Genomic DNA, 21,254 nt, shown 5'->3' with positions numbered 1-21,254 from the left:
GTGCTTTTTAGGGGAAGTAAACATGATTGAATTGTCATTTAGCGTTCCTGGGGTATTAATCAGCTGTTTAAATGAATAAGGTGTCCCTTGCTTTATCTAGTAGGGGGCATTCAAACAAAGCTAACTATGAAGGAGTTGCTATAAAGGGAATCCAATTTTCCCATAGAATTTAATTATAAAACTGAGGCAATTTTACACACACACACACACACACACACACAAACACCCTGGGGATTGAGTTGAACACTTTGGGTAAAGATTGACCAACTTTACCTTGTCAGCTGTCCTAGTTCCCTGAGAGCCAGTGTGCCTGTTGTATTTACCGAGAGGAGGTTGGGCAGGCTGCTTCCCTAAGGCACGGCCCTGGACTTGCCCCTGTGCCTAGTGGAGCATAAGCCCCTTGTCCCTTTCCTCCTTTGCTGTAGCAGACCTTTCTTGATTTTGCTTCTGTTGCTGGCCAGTCTGGAACTCACACTCCTTTTCTTCTACCCTCCCCACATATGTCAGGCCATCAGAATGTTTTCTACACGTAGTCATCCTAAACTCTACAGACAGTTTTCAGAGTACGGTGCTGCTTGCAAACACCCTTCTTGTAGTCTTGGCATATTTTTCATGTCATAGTATGATTCAGCTTTCTTGAATATTTTACTAATGGATGATGTAGTAAAAAATTTCTAATCGCACATTGTCTTACTAGTTTCTCCAGTAATGAACTTCTGATGTCACTACTGGAGCTCGAGGGTGCTGATAAATAACCCTTCTCTTTCACTCGCACATTTGGAATCAGATGTGGGAATCGTTCAGATGGAGCTCGGCATATTGGCTTTATTACTAATAAGACTGAGTCAGGGAATGTGGCTTGACCAGTCAGGCTCCCTAACGTTAGATGCACATGACTGGTTCCTGAGGGACAGGCTCGTCCATAGAGGAGAGTGGGCGAGGGCAGGCCAGACCAGCTCGCTTTTCTCTCCCAGTCTTATCAGTCGAGTAAGTTCCCCCTTTCCGTTGGGAGAGGAATGCTTGGAGGGTGGGAGAGAAGCTAGGAGAAATTTTCTAGCCGAAGTCCGCACCCCACCCCCACCCCCCGGCCGCCCCGACCTGAAAACATGAAGGAAATGGAGGTGCTTCCTAAAAGCCACTTTCGTTATTAGTGTTCCGTGGTTCGGGTTTCCCAGATTAAAACGAAGGGTACTGTGCAGTAACCTAACACAACGTGATCCCTTTTGCTGTCCCACTTTCCCATTCATGAAGTTACAAGACGTGAAATAGGATCGGAAGCATCCAGGTTGGTAACTCGGTTTTTAAAAAGTAAGCTTCACCAGTCAGTCTCAAGCCGTTGGGCACGTGCTCAGCGGTGGTCAGCCGTTGTCTCGTGGCTCCCCAACCACAGGAGGCGCTGTTGGACGGATGGTGCAGCATCCAAGCCCGAGGAGCTCCGCCTGCCTTGTGGGCTGAGCGGCGCCTCACGTGCTGGGAAGAGGGGCTGGCTCAGCAACCACACACACCGCGGCTGTGGGTTTCTGCCAGCGTCCTCACTGAAGGCTAGCTGCACCCTGGCTTGGCCCACCAGTCAGCACCAACTTCTCTAAGATCTAGCTGAGAGCTTAAGTATAGCTTACAGACCTCTTTTCATTCCTTTCATAACATCGCTTCTAAGCTGTGCTGTAGGAGGGGGAGGGAGCTGAGATCCAGCCCCAGTGCTCTTGGCTGGCCCAGAAGGTTGAGAATGACAGGGGCGGAGTGTGCTGTACTCGGGCTGCTCTGTCCCCTTCTCAGATCCTTTGCCTCCCTGACTGGGGCTGAGTCCAGTGGGATATACTTAGGTTAACTTCTTCCCTTCCCAGACCGGAGATCAGGGTCTGAAAGCCACTCCGGAAGACCCTACTGTGTATTTCCATTGGCCCAATCATGCTGGTTATTCTTTTTCAAAGAAATCTGTGGGGTGAGTTTTGGGAAGTGGGCGAAATGGGAGAAGGGAGTCAAAAGGTACAAACCTCTAGGTATAAAATAAATAGGTCATGGGGATGTAATGTACAGCATGGTGACTATACTTAGTAATACTGTATTGCATATTTGAAGGTTGCTGAGAGAGTAGATCTTAAAAGTTCTCATCACAAGAAAAAAACTTCTGTAACTGCGTATGGTGATAGCTGTTAACTAGACTGGTTGTGGTGATCATTTTGCAATATTTACAAATATCAAATCAATTATATTGTACACCTGAAACTAATATAATGTATGTCAGTTACATCTCAATTATTTAAACAATCTGTGGTGTCGTATTAAAATTTTCTTTCAATTCTGTAGAACTCTCCCATTCCTGCAAAGCTCCCTGAACCAGTGAAAGCCAGTGAGGCAGCTGCAAAAAAGACCCAGCCAAAGGCCAGGTAAGAAATGCCTTAGTGAGCACGTGTCCTACTCCAGTTGCTGCGGTAGCAGGGGAGGGCGCCTTATGGTTCTTGATTCTTACGCTGCCATGGCCAGAGGCTGCACAGAACAGGAAAGGAAGCTCTGTCTCCCCCAGGCAGAAACTGTTCTTTGGGAGTGCAAGTTGGAATATAGTAAGATACAGTGATCTACATCTGAAAGAGAATCGAGAACCCCACAGCTACTCCCTTTGCTTGGGAATAGGTGCAGGGCATTCAGAGGTGCGGTGACAGCAGACCTTAAGTGTTGCTAGTACAGTATTGCTAAACGTGTGTCCTGGCCTTTGCATAGTCTAGTCCACCACATTAATCTCCAGGAAGTCTTACTTTCTGTGGCTCCAGCCACATTAGGAAAGTACAGGTCAAAGCACGGAGTCCATGAACAGCAAAAGAGCCTATGGATCTTAGGTAATCACATTCTAGATAACGGAGGTTCTTCCAAGTAGCAGGTCAAGAAGCAGGTCAAGAAGCTAGGGTTTGATTTGGGGAAATGCTCCTGTGCGAGAAAATAGAGTGGGTGCCGAGGAAGCTGGGAGAGCCATCAGAAAGCGCGGAAGTCTCACCCAGAGCAGGGAGGAGAATGTTGGCTCCAAGTGACCTGGACTGCCTGCCACACAAGGTAAGGAAGGTGCATTGTCCAGGAGTCCTGTCTTTTAGGAACGGGCCTGCCTTAATATCCTTGTGGCTGGGACATTATGGCTGAGAGCAGCCTCTGGGAAGCGTGGCCTCGGGGCACACAGGACAGTGGATTTCAGGAGCACAATAGCTGGGCCACTTGGTCTTTTACGCCCTGGTAGTCGAAGGTCTGCAAGGCACATCCTCACGGCTGCCATGCCTTCCAAATGGCAAATTCTCAGGGTAGTCCCAGAGTGGTTTATACCCTACTTTTCTACCACACTCCCATGGCAAGGAAGCCTTAGTGCAAACTGTATCAACAAAGCACCCTAGATGGGAATATATGAATTTTAATAGAATAGTAAAATAACTTCTGTTTTAGAAAATTCTTGAATATTTATAGAATGCCTGTTGTGTGTCTGTTCCAGATGTGGCTCTAAAGTAGTAAGACTTTGGTTTTTAACAAACTTAGCAAACTACGTCCATGATGTTACTTTGCAGTCTGTTTATATCTTAGTAAGTCTGCCATGCTCACCTCTAGGAATTGCTTTTGGAGCTGATTTAATTAGCTTAATCTCTTGGGCTTATGGCCATCTTGTACTAGGCCCAGACTTGGTATGTATAGAGGCTAAGCAAAGATCCAGTCCCACAAAGCATACACATTTATAAAAATTATAATACCTGCTGACGTTTGAGTGGTACTGTGTCGTGTAAAATGGAGAAAATAATACCTACATCATGAGGCAGATGTGAACATCAAACACTCCTGTGACTGTGAAACTTATATAAACTCTATGGTGCCCAAACTGTTAGTTTTTATGGACCTCAATAATGCTGCAAGAATATACAGACCTTACAGCCAAGAGATTTGGATCTAAGCTGCCTATATATAATTTGCAGTGATTTCATTTGCGTGATCACATTTGCTCCCCAGTCCTGAGAGGTGGGTTTTTCTTTCAAACTGCTTTTTTTTTTTTTTTTTTTTTTTTTTTGGCCCCGTCACGCGTCTTGTGGGATCTTAGTTCCCCGACCAGGGATTGAACCCTCACCCTCTGTGAAAGTGCAGAGTCCTAACCACTGGATCACCAGGGAATTGTCCTCAAACTCTATTTTTAAAGTAGCCACTATTCATTGAGGCATCACATATACCAGATACCATACTAGGTACTTTACATAAATAAGATGACCTTTTTCCCCCCCTTAAAACAAATCTGTGAGGTTGTCGCTGTTCTCACTTCACAGATGAGGAAACAGAGACTCAGAATTATAAATCAGCTGCTCAGGGTAGTTAGTCAGTATGTGATTAGCAGAGGAACCAGAACTCCAGCATCCTCACTCTTTCTACTCTGCACGTTAAGTGGTTTGCCCAGGATCACACAGACAGGGCAACTTAGAGCCAGATCTCCTGGCTTCAAGATCTGTATTTTCTTAGAGCATACTGAGGTCCATACAAACTAACATTTTGAGCACGCTTCAGTTTATAAAATGGTTTTACAGTTATTGATACATTTGATGTTCACATCTGCCTCATAAAGTAGGTATTATCGTCTCCATTTTATACATAAGGGACCCCAGGCTAAAAGAGGTTCAGTGGCATGCCTATTATCACAGTTAGTTAGTGGGGAGCTAGAGTTCAAGTTTTCTTTGACTCCAAATCCCATTGATTCTAAAAAATGTTAACCCTTAGGAGACCAGTGTGGAAGTTCTTGGCATTTGGTTTCCTACAGAAGTCTGTTTACCTCCCTCACCCTTGGCTTGATCTTTCTTACCCCTTTCTCCTCTTTCCCAGCATCTGTCCTGTTTTCCTTCCCACTTCCCTTCCCCAGGTCACACAGCCTCTCCAATGTGATAGCTTTTATAGTACCAGTTTTCCACCCAGCATGAGAGCAGGATGCCAGTGAGAAGCCTCAGGGTCCAGAATGGCTTGCTTTGGAGACATGTCATGAGGAAGGACATGGGGCCAGCTGCTCTGCTTCCTATTTTGCATTTTATGGAGGCTGTGCCAGATATATTTTGGAAATATTCACGAAACTTGTTTATTTTGGCCTTCACCTCAGCTATTAGTCCCTAAAGTGTATTTTCAAAGGATAACCACTCTGATCTAAGTTAGATGGTAGCCAGCTGCCTGCACTGCTCTAAATCAAGGGACGCTACCACCTGGGCTGTAGCACCATCACAAGGAGCAAGCAGACTACACTCTGTACTCATTTGGATTAGATGTGACTATGAGTTCTAGAAAGTGCAAATGACAGTGGCTTATATAAGATAGATTTTTTTTTTTTTTTTCGTCTCAAGTAAACAACATCTGGAGGCAAGTAATCCAGGGTTGATATGGAGTTCTGTTCCACAAAGCCCTCAGGTACCCAGGCTGCTTTAAGCTCATCACTCCACCATCCCTATGGTTGTGGCCATGCCTTCATGGACCGATATGGCAGCATCCCTCTTCCAAGCAGCAGGATCAAGGAATTGCCAAAGAAGAAGAGAGACAAAGAGCATGCACAGAGTTTCTTAAGGTTTCTAGAAACTGCTACATAACAATCTGTGCATATCCCACGTAGGCCAGCACTTAGACGCATGGCCATACCTGATTACAAGTGAGACTGGGCAATGTGATTTTTACTCTGGGTGACCCTATGTCCAGCTAAAAATTGTTATTACCATGAAAAAAGGCAAATATGTGTATTGGAGGAAATAGAGTTCCTGTCACGTTCCCCAAATCCTTTATCTTGAGTTAGTTACTTATTCCTTCTAGTTGTGTTATTGGATTAACTCATTTGATGCTTCTTATTATAGAGAGACCATTTTGACAGCTAGTTCTAATCAAGTTTGAGTCCCTCTACATCTGAAAACCACCTGCTTTAAATGCCTCTTTGCATTATCATCAAAGTATATTCTAGGAAATCCTAAGAAGTATTAGGCAAAATGGTCCCAAGATCAAAAAAGTTTGAGAAACATTGCATTCTATATAATGCTTTCGTTGAGGTTTTCCTTGCACGTTCACACGTGAAAAGTTTTTCTAGAAAGGAATCTGCTATTTTGATATTTTGATCAGTGTGTTAAAAGTTATTTGCCCACCTTTTTTTTTTGATAACATCTAGTAACACGTAACATCCTGTGGAATACCCTTTGGGAAATGTTGATTAAGTGGATCTGGAAGGTTTGGATGAATGTGGAGGTCAAAGCTTATCCATCATGTACCCTGTCTACCGCCTCTTCATTTTCTCACCCTTTAACAGGCAGCTTTTTTTTTTCCCTTTTCTTTTTCTAGACTGACAGATCCCATTCCCACCACAGAGACTTCAATTGCACCCCGCCAGAGGCCTAAAGCTGGGCAGACTCAGCCCAACCCAGGAATCCTTCCCATCCAGCCAGCCCTGACACCTCGAAAGAGGGCCACAGTTCAGCCCCCACCTCAGGCCACAGGTCAGTAACTAGATTGGTTTGAAACTTGGTACGCTTCTTTGTCATCCTGGACCGTAGAGAAGTCTCGGAAAGCCTGGTTTTTCCTGGAATGGAATCTAGAGACACGTAAAGAGTAATGGTTTTCCTCCAGGAACTAGAGATGAGCTGCCTTTGAAGTTGTACGGGTAATGGCTGGCCAAAAGGAAGGCCTCTCATTGAACTCTCCAGTGGATCTCCAAGGCCACTGAAGCCTGTTGTCTCTATTTTTTCTACTCTTGGCCCTGATTTTATGGCGTGGTCCATTCGTCCCCTGCCTCCCTCTCTATTTCGTATACTTCTCTTTGCATTAAAAAAAAAAAAAATCTTTTTGGACCCGGAGGAATTATTTCTTTAATGCTCTGTCTCTTGAAGTATCTGTCACCTCTTCATGTTTTGGTTTTCCGTTTCTAATGAGCGGACTGAGTTTCCTTTCGTAAAGAGGATTGATCCAAATTATCCAGTAACTGAACACAGCCATCACTCCCCCTACCAGGAAGCTGCTTTTGGTGAATTTGGTGGTCATTTACTTACAATCAGGCATCCAGATTGGGGTTGTGTAACATACATGTAAACCATCAAAGAATGCTTTTGTCCCGCAGTGTGCCACAAATGCAAAGATTGTGTTTATGTACAGTAGCGTCAAAGTCCAGTTGAACATGTAGATCCTCAGGGTGCTGACTAAAGGAGTCATTGACTAAATGGGATGGTGAACAAGGGAGGACTTTTTGAAGGAGACAAGCATTGAACACTGTTATTGGGCCATGTTTTGAAAAATATGAAGCACGTAGTATGACAAGAAGAAGAAAGGGCCTTCCAGGTGCAAGGACAGTGAGAAGCCCATGCATCTTGGGATCATCTGTCCACTGATCAGCCCCTCTTTATTGCTTTGGCAAGAAAGAAAGCCACGTTCGTTTGGACGAGTTTTGAGCCCTTATATGGAGTTTATTCTCCTTGCAGGATCCAGCAATCAGCCTGGCCTTTTAGCCAGCGTTCCTCAACCAAAACCCCAGCCTCCACCCAGCCAACCCCTACCGCAGCCTCAGCCCAAGCAGCCCCAGGCTCCGCCCACCCCACCGCAGCCGGCTTCCACGCCGGCCCAGGGTCTGCCCGCCCAGGCCCAGGCCACACCCCAGCACCAGCAGCAGCTCTTCCTCCAGCAGCAGCAGCAGCAGCAGCAGCAGCAGCAGGCGGCACCGCCTCCTGCACAGCAGCCAGCGGGCACATTCTACCAGCAGCAGCAGCAGGCCCAGGCTCAGCAGGTAAGGCGGTGAATCTGACCCTCTCTTGGCATATGTGGGTCATCCCTGTGAGAAGGTCCACTACGTGCAGGTGTCTTCCTTGGGAAGCCCTGGGAAGACAGAGAGCCATGACCCGGCACGGCGTTGTACTCACAGATGGCAGACACTAAACCTGACCCAGTGGAGCCCTCACTGCACCACTCGCACCCTCCCCCGCTTCTTCTCAGGCCATGGGGAATTCTGCACCTCAACAGGGAACCTCAGCAAGGAAGCTGGTTTTTAAGGACTCTTTTTTGATTTTTTTTTTTTTTTTCTGACACGACACCATCATCAAGTTGAAGCAGAAAAACAATTATTTCTTATTATCATCAAATATCCAGTAGTGTTTTAACTCTTTCTGGTGTGTCATAATTTAAATTGCTTTGTATACAAAGCACATTTTTTTGCTCTGAATATATTCATTTTATAATGATCGATATATCGTTTAAGTCCCCCTTTTATCCATAGGTGCCTTCCTCCTCTTTTTTTCCCCTTTGCCACTTTTTTTTTTTTTTTTTTTAAGAAACTGGGTCGTCTGTCCTGTAGCATTTCCCACATTCTGGATTTGGTTGATTGCATCCCTGTGGTGGTGCTTAATATGTTCCACCACCCCCTGTGTAAAGGGGTAGTTTCTTGAGGCCTCTCAGTATTTGATTCAGGTTGATAGTCCTTTGTTCTTCCAGTTGCATCACATCAGGAGACATACAGTAGTCTCAACATCTCAAGACATACAGTAGTCTCACCTTGTCTGCGGGGGATAGGTTCCAAGACCCCCAGTGGATGTCTGAAACCACAGCTAGTACTGGACCCTATATATACCATGTTTTTTCCTATACATACATACCTATGGTAAAGTTTAATTTATAAATTAGGCACAGTAAGAGAGTAACAACAATAGCTAATAATAAAATACATCAATTATAGCAATATACTGTAATAAAACTTATGTGAATGTAGTGTCTCTCACAAAATATTCTTGTGATGATGTGAGATGATAAAATGCGTACTTGATGAGATGAAGTAAGGTGAATGACGTGAGCATTGTGACATAGCGTTAGGCTACTATGGACCTTCTAACCGTGTGTCGGAAGGAGGATCATCTGCTTCTCGGGATCCAGAATCATGGAGCCATGACAGTGTCAATGGTTGGATGTCAGAAGCAGATGATGTCGATGGTTGGGGATCCCAGCCAGGATGAAATGGGATGGTGCAAGGTTTCATCACGCTGCTCAGAACAACATGCAATTTAAAACTTACGAATTGTTTATTTCTGGACTTTTCCATTTAATATTTTCATATCACTGTTCACCACGGGTAACTGAAACTGCAGAAAGCGAAACTGTGGATAAAGTCTGGTTGTCCTCTCTTTTATTAATATTAAGATCAATCTGTGGGTTTGGTGCTGTCTATCTGATCCAGTCACTTAATATTCCCCTTCAGTTTGTTTCCTAAGTCCATTAATTCATTAGGGGTGGCAAAGCGGTGATATTCTAGCATTCCATCTTCATTTAGGGGCTGGATTGTTCTGTAAAGAACTCGGGGTCGAACTTGCGCCCCTTGCATTCGAAGCGTGGAGTCTTAACCACTAGACCACCAGGAAAGTCCCCTGTAAAGAACTTTTTCAGCAAGTATTTGATTACCCTGAGGTACTGTTTGTACAGAAAAGGCAGAAATAATGCATGACTCTTTCCCTGTGTCTACCAGTTTTCAGAATAATGAGTTTGTTCATAGTACCATCCAGAAGTGAACAATGAAGATTTTGTTTTGCTCTTAGTATCATTATGAGTTCATGCATCTTAATATATTTGATATGTTTCCATACATTGCTGTTAAAAAAATTTGTCCCAGTTGTCTCAGTTTTGGCCAGTGGAAGTCTCTTCAGATTGGCTCCTGGGTCCTTTGGCTGTGACTCCAGTAGCCTTTAATGTGTCCTTGCTATTTGGTGTAACAAGCTGTTCCAGGATCATTCTGCCCTTGACCTGGAGTCAGCCATTTCTCTAAGGAGCTGTTTCCCTTTAATGGAAATGGTATTTAGAGACCGCAGTCTTGCTACTAGGGATACCCATTTGCTAATGGGTTGGTTATTATTTTTAGACCTTTTCAGTGAATAGTTAGGACATATATATATATATATTTTTTTTTAATAGAATATACACCATGAATTCAAATTTATATTTCTAAAGCAGATTTGTAATTATAGTATTTTGTTTAACTTCTTGGATTTTATATTTGTATCTTTCGCATCTGGAAATCCTGATTCCTAACAACATTAACATAATTCTTAATTGATTTATAGTTTCAAGATAACAATACCACTATGATTACCGAAAACGGTTTAAGATTTCTTTGCCATTCTTACACCTAGAATGTTTAGCACATTATTTTCTAGGAGTTCGGCTATTAATTTGATACGCAGGTTTATTTGCTTTGTTTTGCTGTTTAGTTATTGCTTTTTAAATTTCGGTTTAATTTTGTTTTGTGAAAATGTAAAAAAACATTTACATAATTTCAAAGTTAAATCTGCAAAATTCTATTCCCTCCATCCCATATGTAGAGGTATCCTTCATTCCTATTTACAACTTGAGAGTGTTCCCTTTAAAGGATATATAGCATAGTTTATTCCAATCAGTCCCCTGTTGACAGACATTTGGTTGTTTCTAGCATTTTGCTATTATAAGTAGGCAGCTATTTATTGACATCTGCTTTTTTTGCTAACCCTTTAACTTTGCCCCAGTAGGCAAACAATATCCTCCCAGTTAACTTCATAACTAAGTAACAGTATTTGGGATTTCAAAGACAAGATCTTGACCTTTGTTCATCAGTAGGCCCTTTCGTCAGCTGTGTTTTTGTGCCTTACACAGAGTCCTGAGCAGTGAGGAGTAGAGAAGTATTCCTGTCTTCAGGAAGTTTATAAAAGAATATAACGTGAAACCATGCTACCAGTATAAGATAAAATATCATTAAGTGGTAGAGTATATTGAATATTTTGAATGTTTAAAGATGGGAGTTTAATAAAGAGAGCTATTGGGAAATGATTTTCAGAAAGGCTTGAGAGGACTTAATAACTGGGCTAACATTTAGGTTATTCTCTTTCGTGTCATCATTGCTTCATCCTGTTCATGTAGGGAAGAATTTTAATCCTGGTTACTTCCAAATCCCTTTATGAGAGGGATAACTTCTATGCTTAGCAGATCATTTATTAGCTTCTGTTACACTCCAGCATGTGGAGTCACAAGATGTACAGTCAGATGGATGCCCTCAGGCCAGGCACAGAAACCCCTCGGAAGCCAGTCTGCATTGCAGGAGGCAGACAGTGCGGTGGCTAGAGCCTGGCAGTGTAAGGTGCTGCTGTGTTTATGTAATGCCCTGAGGTTCCCCTCGTGAGTTTTCAGGCCAAGGTAAAAGACGCCTACCTGCCCTTGCCTTTGGCTTCAGCACTGGTCTTAGTTGTTACTGAGACATTCATCCTTTGTGGAATATGGTTCTGAGACAGGCTTTTATTCACCTCCTCATTCCTTGCCACTTTCTCCTGCTCAGTTTCAGGCAGTGCACCCTGCAACCCAGCAACCAGCGATCGCTCAGTTCCCCGTGGTAGCCCAAGGAAGCTCTCAACAGCAGCTGATACAGAACTTCTACCAGCAGCAGCAGCTGGCCACAACCCTGCATCAACAACAACAGCTGCTGACTCAGCAGGCTGCCTTGCAGCAGAAGACCGCAGTGGTAGCCCTACAGCAGGCCCAGGCACAGCCAGCCGCAGCCCCCCAGCCAGCCCCTGCCCAGGAGCCAGCGGTGAGAATCAACCAGAAGAGGAGCACGCAGTGAGGGCTAGGGAAAGGGTGGGAGAGAGGCAGCAGCAGCTGGCATGGCACGGCTGCTCCCCGCCCTGGTGGTTAAGATATTTGATCTTTTCCCGATATATCCAGGAAAAGGATGAGGTATACTATAGAAGCTTAAGGTTTTAGAAAAATGATTCTAGGTTGCTGATGGACAAGTGAACTTGTTTACAAGACACAAATAGACTCACAGCCATAGAAAACAAACTTATGGTTACCGAAGGGGAAGGGAGGGGGGAGGCGTACATTAGGAGTATGGGATTAATAGACAATGAACTTTCTTATTTCTCACTCTAATATTAGGCTGGCAGAAAGAGCTGTTCATTGTCTCTGTCAGTGCCAGTGCCGAGCAGTCAAAGCCCTAGGTAGGGTCAGAGCTAATCCCTTTCCCTTCTTCAGGGGGCAGTTTGACCACTGTGGCCTTCCCAGTCTCGGGAGGTTCATGTAGGCCTCCGCCTGTACCCTGAGTCCTGACAGTCTTGTGTTTATTCTTTGTCTTGGATGATATTACTGGCCACCTTAAGTAAGTCTACTATGCAGCACCCTTCCAGGGCCCACTTGCTGAGACCATTTGCCGTGGCCTGATCCCCCTCTGGGCACCAGAGCATCTGACTGTTGTTTGAGCCATCTTGTCAGTTTAGAAATTCGGCATGTTCATTTCTAGACACTGGCTGAGTATAGAATCAGGACCTCTACATGCTCTTCTGATTGACCTCTACAGGTACATCCTCAGGCACATCATACTTTGAGTGCCTTTAATGAGTACTCGCAGAGCGACAGTAATAGAAAATTTTATAATGATAGAAAAAGGCATTTTACATACCCAGCTGACAGAGTATCACAGCTACTCTCTTATTCCCAGGGAAGCCCAACCACTAGAAGAACGAAGGAAAAGTAAGAAACTATCTTTCTGAGGATTGATTTCTATTAGAGTTTTGTCGCTCATCTTAAACCAGAAAACCTACATCCCTTCAAAAGGAAGCAGTGCCGTAAATAGATTGTCTTCTTTAAGTCTCAGCTAAATGTGTGTTCAGTGTCTTTACACCTTCGTTTCTGGAACAGCTTGGTCTTCCTGCAGGCATGTGGTAGACAGCTACTCTCTGTATTTTTAACAAGCGACAAAGTTCCTCTTGTTAATGGAAAAAGAGTTTTTAAAAGATTATTGTATCATGTAGCTAGTTGAAATCTTATTTTGTCCAGTCCTCATTTAATGGAATTACAAACTGAGGCCCAGGCTAGAAAGGGATCACCCAAGACACACAGACTGATAGCACCAGAGCTGGGGCATGAACTGAAGAATCCTAGTCTGTGTTCAAGGATAATAGCAATGCTCATTCAGGGTGAGGGCGCGATCATCTACCACTGACTATACACTTCTTATGGGGTCCCCCTCTGCTGACCCTGGACAGAAGTATCCACTTCCTTGGGAATGAACTGTGATCCTTCTCCATGTTCCTTGAATGAAAAAATACTTTGAGCACTTTGTTCAGGGGTAGGTGGTCGAGGGCACAGAGAAGGAACGAGAACAGAACGTGCTTCAGCCAGGAGCCAGAGAACCTCCCAGCTTTGACCCTTCCCATTCTCCCATGACCCTTTGTAGGACTTACCTAGAGAAGCAAGTAAATGAATATAAAGTATACCCTGCAGCCATCTCACAGCAATAATCTGCAAAGGGAGGATGGCCATATCCCACAGATGTTTATTGCAGTCTTAATAATAGCCATAAGCATGGAAGAAACCTAACTTGTTCCAACGACTCAACCGTGCAGCCATTAAAAATCATGGTTATACGGACTTCCCTGGTGGGCCAGTGGTTAACAATCCGCCTTCCAACGCAGGGGACGTGGGTTCAATCCCTGGTCGGGGAACTAAGATCCGCAGGGCATGCCGCAGGGCAACTAACCCTGCGTGCCACAACTACTGAGCCCGCACACCACAACTAGAGAGCCCATGAGCTCTGGAGCCCACACGCCATAACTAGAGAGCCTGCGTGCCGCAACAACTGAGCCCACGTGCCCTGGAGCCCACGCGCCACAACTAGAGAGAAGCCCGCACACTACAACTAGAGAGAAACCTGCACGCCGCAACGAAGAGCCCGCGCACCGCAACGAAAAATCCTGCATGCCACAACTAAGACCTGGCACAGCCAAAAATAAATAAATAAATAAATATTAAAAGAAAACAAAAACAATCAACTATATTTCAATAAAAATAAATTAATTAATTTTAAAAAATCATGGTCATAAAATTCTGTACAATAGTATGGAAACTCTCATGAGGTAGTGTTAGAGGAGAGATGAGATTATGGGATGAGTATGTACTTGAAATAGACTTAAATATAAGATACCAGAAAGATAAGAACAGTTGTATTAGAGTAGTGGGATGGAAGTCCGGGTGGTTTTTCTCCCCTAGTCTCTATCCTTACATTTCTTGATGTTATTATACACCTTTTATAGTTATATATTTTGTTTTTTAAAAAATCTTTGGCAAGATAGACATCTGAGTCTACCTTGCTTCTCCTCCCCCTGTGGTCTGTTTCTCCCTCCTCCCCCTTCCCAATCCCATTTTTGGATGAGGAGGCATCATGGTGCAGAAAAGAGTCCTGGGCGATAGTCAAGAGACATGGATTCTGCCCTCAATTGACCCTGTGACCTTGAGCAAGCACTTAGCCTTAGGGGGCCTTGGTCTGGTCTCTTCTAAAACGAGGGGGTTGGAATCTGTGTTCTCTAAGGTCTTTTTTGACTCTTCATGCTGAGATTCTGATTGGAAATAAAACTGCTTGACAGTTTTGTGGGTTGTTGTGGGGAGTGGCTGAATGGGTGGCAGCCAGTTTGAATTGGTAACTGTGATAAAACAAGGTGTCCTCATGAAGGAAGCATCTGTTCTTCGGTGTGCTGCATACAGAGAGTAGGCAAAAGGAAGGGAAAATGTTCTCCAGGTAGTCTGGACTCTTCAAAATAAAGGGCCTCAACAGTTAAGTACGCTTTTCAGTGTAGTGAATGTCTTAAACTCCAAGAAATAAGCAAATCTAGTTCTGTCCTTAAAGCCCTTCTCACCCCTGTGGGTACCGGCTTTAGGCTGGCTGTTGCAGATGCACTTCTGGACCCCTGAGGAAGTTGTGGAGCTGGAACTCTGGTCTTCTTCACAGAGCACTTTGCTTCTCACTCAGAGATGCAGTCAGCTGCTTTACCCTTTGACTTTAACTTGATCGGAATTAGAACCTTATATTGTATCATTCATTCAATTGGTGAGTGGTTGTGTACTCTCACATGTATGTAGCCTGCCTCAATAAACTTAAAGTCTGAGTCAGTGTAAGTACAGAAACTCCCAGGCTGTCAGCATCCTGACCCAAGTAGCTGGACACTCTAGTTTCCTGAATCTCTCCAGGGCCTACCTTCGAAGACACAGAATGTGAGAACCAATTTGCAGCATGGAGGGGCAGCTCCAATCTGAGATGAAGGACTGGAGGGAAGGGATAGTTCAATACCTGAGGCATTTAATATTCTAAGTCCCTTTATTTCTGGATTGACAGTTAAGAAAAGGGTTAGGTGGCCTTCTTAATATTAATTTTTGTTCATTTTCTTGACATAGAACTTTGTAGATCAAGACTTGTGCTTAAAGGCTCACTATGTGGCCACAAGGATGTTCCCACCAGTTTGTCTTTCTGTGGTGACAGTGTGTCCTGCCTTCCTTCTGAAAAAGACCTATATGTCAAGAGGCCTCGTATTATTAGATCAATCATCATCAAGGGCTTTTACATTTTTTTCTTCTTTCTTACTGTATTCTCTACATGGTTCTTTGGTGCCACTTCCAAAATGAAGATTGGAACAGGATAATCCCACTGCTCCAATACTGTACATTTTCTCAGGCGTTGCCACAGAAACAGAATCCTGTTAAGACCCATCCTATCAATGAAATAGAGTGTTAACAACAAAAGCAAAAAAGTGCTGCCATTTATTAATCACAGTGAAATTCTGTCTCATTTAACTGGTAGTCTGAGCTCTGTCAGAAAGGGATCTCTTAGCAGAAATCATTTAGCTCAAATGTGTTTTAGCTAGAGGTGTGCCTTCATTGGCTTGTGACTGTGCCAGTAGAATGCTTAAAGGCTGCCCTTTGGAGGCATTCTGAATGAGTTCCTAAAGCAGAAAGTGGTCCTTTAGGAAACTTTCTAGATCTTTAAAGCCAGAAATAGCTTCTGCAGTCTTTGATCTGGGTCGAGTTACATATGGTTACCCTGTATGTTATTGCCAATGAAGATTGAAATTTATATATAAGTACCAGGTAAGTACCATGCTGGTATCAGTCTCAGGGCTGCAGCTCAGATTGTCAAAGCCTAGTTTTTTTCTTTCTGGGTGTTCTTGATAAACTGAGCCATTTGAGCCATATGTTAGCTCTCACATGGCATTTTTTGTTATACTTGTCTGCTTATTTGTTTTTCCTTTCCCTTTTTTTTTTTTAATGCTTTCGTCTCTCTTCCTAGCAGATTCAAGCCCCCATAAGACAACAGCCAAAGGTTCAGACAACCCCACCTCCTACCATCCAGGGGCAGAAACTCGGATCTCTCACTCCTCCATCATCCCCCAAGGCCCAGCGTGCTGGGCACAGGCGGATTCTCAGCGACGTGACCCACAGCGCAGTCTTTGGGGTCCCTGCCAGCAAATCAACCCAGCTGCTCCAAGCAGCTGCAGCTGAGGCCAGTCTCAATAAGTCCAAGTATGTACTGCTTTTGTGGGCAAGGGCTGCGGGGGAACATTGCTGTGTGATTTTTGCATATGTATGTAGTTGTGTGTAGATGTATATGTAGGGGTGAGTGTCTGTGTTTAATGAGAAAGTGAATTTTCCTGTAGTGCATAGATCAGACTGATCTTAAGAAATAAGTTCCTACTTGCCTCACAGTTTCCAATCTGTCTTCCATCCCATACTGTATCATGTGTTTTCTAAATTCTTGATCTGATCAAATCTCTCCATGCTGATAACATTTCATTGGCTCCCCATTGCCTGTGGAATAATATCTGAACTGACTGGTTAACAGACCAAGGACTATTATATCACATTGGTGGAACTGCCACTCTCCTCCTGGTCCACTTAGGAAACGCTTATTTATTCATCAAGATCCATGTTGGAGGTTATATTTTCTTTGACCCTTCCTCTGGCATCATATATAATTTTGTATGAACCCTTTTTTGAGCATGTATTACACTGTGTTATCATTATTTATTTGTATGTTTAGCTGACCTAGCCTGCACGTTCATCCACAGCAAGCACCGTGGCTTAATCAACCTTTGTAAATCCGGTGACAGGCTCTGTGCCTGACATCAAGTAGATTGCAGTGAGTGTTTGTTGCGTAAATGCAGCGTCAGGCTCTCAACTTTCTTGGAACCATATACGAAAGTCAAAAATCTTTAAATTAAGTCATTAGCTAAATGCAAAGGTCATCAAGAGAGACTTTAGAAGAAAATTAGGTGATAATACCCAGGAGCTCAAGATGGTGGTAAATGTCTTTATTGATCTTTAACTGTGATGGTGTCCACTGATGCTGGATCCTGACAGATGCGAGGCAGCCGGAATAGGCGTCAGCCCCTCTGGAGCTGTTGTGAATGTTACAGTGGTCACCACAGGATGCACGAGCCTAAGAACAGGTGGCTTTGGGATCCTGAACTGAAAGAACTTGCAGATGAGACCAAAAATCTAAGCAAGAGGTTAAAGATGTAGTGGGAGATAGTGAATCACAAAAGAAAGGGAGATGTTTGTTTCACACAGTGGAAAGCGCATCTGTGGAAACTGTTCCATTGTTACGGGAAGCCCTTTTAGAAACATACTGTGGAAAATAATGGTTTGACTTATAAAATAATTTGCTCTTGAAACAAAGAGAAAATAGGTTGACCCTTTTCAACCTTTATATGTCTTTTTATTTCGTGGGGGTGGGAACCTACCTAGGTCTGCAACCACCACTCCTTCAGGCTCCCCTCGGGCCTCCCAGCAAAACGTTTATAATCCTTCAGAAGGTTCTACATGGAATCCCTTTGACGACGACAATTTCTCCAAACTCACAGCTGAAGAACTGCTGAACAAGGACTTTGCCAAGCTTGGGGAAGGTGAGTAATTGGTGTCTTTTTGTGATTAACTCTAGAGGGGTACGCATGTGAAAATGTAGGCTTAGGTCTTTCTTTCCTTCAAAGACTTGATTTTGAAGTATATGCACAAATCAGCTTGTATTTTTACTAGGGCACTGAAGTCTCTTCATCCTCAGGAAATCCTGGTCTGTTGTGGGTGGCAGCAAGGAGAGTGGGAAACTTTTAGGAAAGATTGGGTAGCATAGATCAGGATGATAGTGTCAAGCTCGTTCACTCCTTGGAGGAATGTGATGGTACCTTGTCCGAAGTGGGTTTATTATCCCAGAAAGTCGTAGCTGCTTACCCATGAGAGTGTGCCCTCATGTAGACACTGAATCTTCATGATCAGAATTCTCTATTACTGTTGACTGACCCTGGAGCAGAGATCAAATAAATAGAAGGTACCATTTCCACCCTCAAATCCACAGTCCAATTTGGAAGGCAGGATACCCACTCACAGACACACATACACTTTGGAAAACAACAGCACACACCCTGCGAAAATTCTACAGTATGATACAGTTCAAAAAAAGTACCTCAGTGTAGACAAAAGCACAGGGTAAAGGAATGATCAGAACGGAGTGAATGATACGAACTTTGACCAAACATTTTAGCTTTATAATTTTATAGACATCTTTTTAAAATCCATACACTTCTTGCCTTTTTTTTTTCTTCATAGGGCGTAGGATTTAACTTTCTTTGACATTTATTGTCAGTTTGTTTCATTGTTATGTATGCCAGTTATTGTTCTGGACTGTAAACAGAAATACCTTCATGTGCTATTGAAAACTAGTATTTTGCACCTGATTAAGTGACTCCCAAGTTTCAAAATTCCTGTATCTATTTTTAGTAATTTCCTGTCACTGTTCTTGTTGTTCAACTGTTGGCTTTTACATTAAGCCATTGTCATTGTGCCCGTCCCTCATAGCATCTCACTACTGCCATCTCTCTTCTCTTTTGCTCTCATAACTACTTTCAACATGGAAAACAGATCATCAAACTCATTAGAATGATGTAGAGATAAATTGATTGAGAGTGAAGGCTGGAGGCACTGTGCTTTGAGTAATGTGCTCAAGCTTTAGAGTTTTAGACTTCCTTTCTTTCCTCAGCTGTTTCTCAGTTACTGCAGTGACTAGACAAGGACCTTTGAATAGCCAAGGTGTTGCCATAATGCAGTAAAATGAGTCAAGTCTAGATGTCGGTTTGGAGGGTGCCCTTCACCCCTGGCCTGTGTGTGCATCATGGGATTCTGCTGGGATGAACCGAGTGGTATTTTGTCCCTCCAGGCAAACATCCTGAGAAGCTTGGAGGCTCAGCTGAGAGTTTGATCCCAGGCTTTCAACCAACCCAAGGTGATACTTTTGCCGCTTCCTCATTTTCTGCTGGAACTGGTTAGTATGGCGAACACCTGAAACTCAAGACTCACTGTTGTCACCTTCCCACTGGTCTCCAGTCCACAGATAACCCTAGCATGCCAGTGAGCCCCAGATCCTGGTGGTAACATAATTTTCTTCATTCTGAAGATTTCCTATAAAAAGATCGGGATAAAAACAGATCTAGAATCACTTTGAATTAGAATGGCAGGGTGATCTGGCAGTAGTATACAGGATTTGTTCTCTCAAGTCCACGTACATGTTTTTAAGCAAATATTTCTAAATTTCAGGAACATCACTCTGTTAATCTCTTGTAATTGCTTAGGTTCTTTGAAATGACTTGAAGAATTCTAAGAATTAGATGCTCTATCCTATATCTGAGTCTCTTCTATGCTGTGTTTTTGTGCATGTGTGTGTGTGCTTATGGGGACAGGGAGATATCTTTTTATTTTTTTCTGAAAAAGTTTTATTGTGCACAGAGGGGAAGGGCTCAGTCCTTCTTGGCTGCCGCCTTCCTCATGGCGGCCAGGACATTGCTCAGCTCCTCTCTCTTCCTCTTGGCACAGATGTGCCCCCCTACCCTTTTCTTGATGAACTTGAAGGCCCGCTTGTCCTTGGAGACCTTGAGCAGCTCCATGGCCCGCCGCTCATAGGAGGCGAAGCCGCACACCTCCTGGATCATGTCCCGCACAAACTTGGTGTGCTTGGTGAGGCGCCCGTGGTGGCGGCTGTGCCTCGGCTTGCTCACGTTCTTGGTCACCTTGTGGCTCCAGTTGAGGCCCACAGCCATGGGGTAGCGCAGAGCCATGGCTGCTGCTCTTCAATGGCTGCTGTGGCGGAAGCAAGGTATCTTTTTAAATGAGATGTTTAAAAAAATTCCAGAAGTAATAATAAAAACCTAATTTTCCCTTCTATTAATAAATAATATACATATTTAGTAATTTATAGAAGAGCATAGAGAAGAAAGTTAAAAGCCCCGTGATCTCACCCCTGAGAAATTAGCATAGGGATACCATTTTGATGTCTGTTAGTGGCATTTAACCTTTTTAGGGTCACAGATATCTTTGTGAATCTAAGGGAAGTTACAGATCTTCTCTTTCACAAAAATACATGTGTCCACAATTTTGTGCACAATTTTCAGCCTCAGTTTATGACTCTAAGGTACATTTTTATAGTCATATTTTAAAGCCTAATTTTTTTTGCTTACAAAATTTGGCATGTTTCCCCCATATCATTAAAGAAGCTCCTCGAATATAACTTTTTAAATATCTACATTAAATTCCTTTATGTGGATACATCCTAGTGTATTTAACCAGGTACCTCTTTTTTAAACATTAATTTGATGTCAATGTTTCACTGTTATAAATTCCTCAGCAATGGATGTGAGGTTTTGAATATGTTCATTGTAGGATATGGAATTTGATATCCTTCAAAATTGATCTTTTTAATTATATTGATTAATTTCTGCTTTTAACTTTTCATATTCTTTCTTCCTGCTTTCTTTGGGTGTATCAGTATTTTTCTAACCTCGTAAATTTATTTCTGATTAGAACTTTGGCTGTTATTCCGTAACATTTGCTATGTAACACTCTATTTATTTATTTATTTTATTTTTGGCTGCGTCGGGTCTTAGTTGTGGTACTCGGAATTTTCCTCGCAGCATGTGGGATCCTCCACTGCGGTGCGTGGGCTCCTCGTTGTGGTGCGCAGACTTCTCTCTAGTTGTGGCACGTGGGCTCAGTAGTTGCGGCGTGTTGGCTCTCTAGTTGTGGCGCAGGGATCCAGAGTGCGTGGGCTCTGTAGTTTCAGCATGCGGGCTCTGTAGTTGTGGCCCACGTGCTCAGTAGTTGCGCCTCGTGGGCTTCGTTGCCCCACGGCATGTGGGATCTTAGTTCCCCGACCAGGGATCCAACCCGTGTCCCCTGTATTGGGAGGCGGATTCTTAACCACTGGACCACCAGGGAAGTCCCTGTAATGCTCTCTTATTCTCATTCTTTTCTGGATGTTTTTAAATTTTAATTTTTAAGTTTTGATTTCTTTACCCTAGAGTTATTTAGGATATATTTTCATTGCATTGTGATAATATGGCCTCTGCAGTTTTTTCTCTTGGTATTATGGAGGAGTTCGTTATTCATTTTGTAAACGTTCTATGGGAGTTAGTAGTTTCCATTTCAAC

The 21,254-nt window shown here is 43.4% G+C and overlaps 2 protein-coding genes across 8 annotated transcripts in view; one reads left to right on the top strand and one right to left on the bottom strand.

Moving 5' to 3' along the window:
• AAK1 (AP2 associated kinase 1) overlaps window positions 1–21,254 on the top strand; it is a 164,790-nt gene that overhangs the window by 102,532 nt on the left and 41,004 nt on the right. For 5 of the 7 annotated variants that reach the window (XM_068565165.1, XM_068565163.1, XM_068565164.1 and 2 more), the window contains exons 10-16: window positions 2,308–2,387; window positions 6,310–6,464; window positions 7,440–7,741; window positions 11,297–11,548; window positions 16,073–16,305; window positions 17,530–17,687; window positions 18,992–19,096. In XM_068565165.1, the coding sequence (XP_068421266.1) occupies window positions 2,308–2,387; window positions 6,310–6,464; window positions 7,440–7,741; window positions 11,297–11,548; window positions 16,073–16,305; window positions 17,530–17,687; window positions 18,992–19,096 (1,285 nt within the window). The remainder of the gene's footprint in view (window positions 1–2,307; window positions 2,388–6,309; window positions 6,465–7,439; window positions 7,742–11,296; window positions 11,549–16,072; window positions 16,306–17,529; window positions 17,688–18,991; window positions 19,097–21,254) is intronic. The other 2 variants (XM_068565166.1, XM_068565162.1) reach the window with 1 other exon arrangement.
• On the bottom strand, window positions 19,527–19,904 carry LOC137777785 (large ribosomal subunit protein eL36-like). The gene has a single exon (XM_068564718.1). It carries the CDS (start codon window positions 19,884–19,886, stop codon window positions 19,569–19,571), a length of 318 nt encoding a protein of 105 aa, XP_068420819.1. The 5' UTR covers window positions 19,887–19,904; the 3' UTR covers window positions 19,527–19,568.

The sequence above is a fragment of the Eschrichtius robustus genome, chromosome 15 (assembly GCF_028021215.1).
Source record: "Eschrichtius robustus isolate mEscRob2 chromosome 15, mEscRob2.pri, whole genome shotgun sequence".
In the NCBI taxonomy this organism is placed as follows: domain Eukaryota; kingdom Metazoa; phylum Chordata; class Mammalia; order Artiodactyla; family Eschrichtiidae; genus Eschrichtius; species Eschrichtius robustus.
The sequence above is the reverse complement of the archived record's forward strand: the minus strand, read 5'-3'. Positions and strand labels throughout refer to the sequence as shown.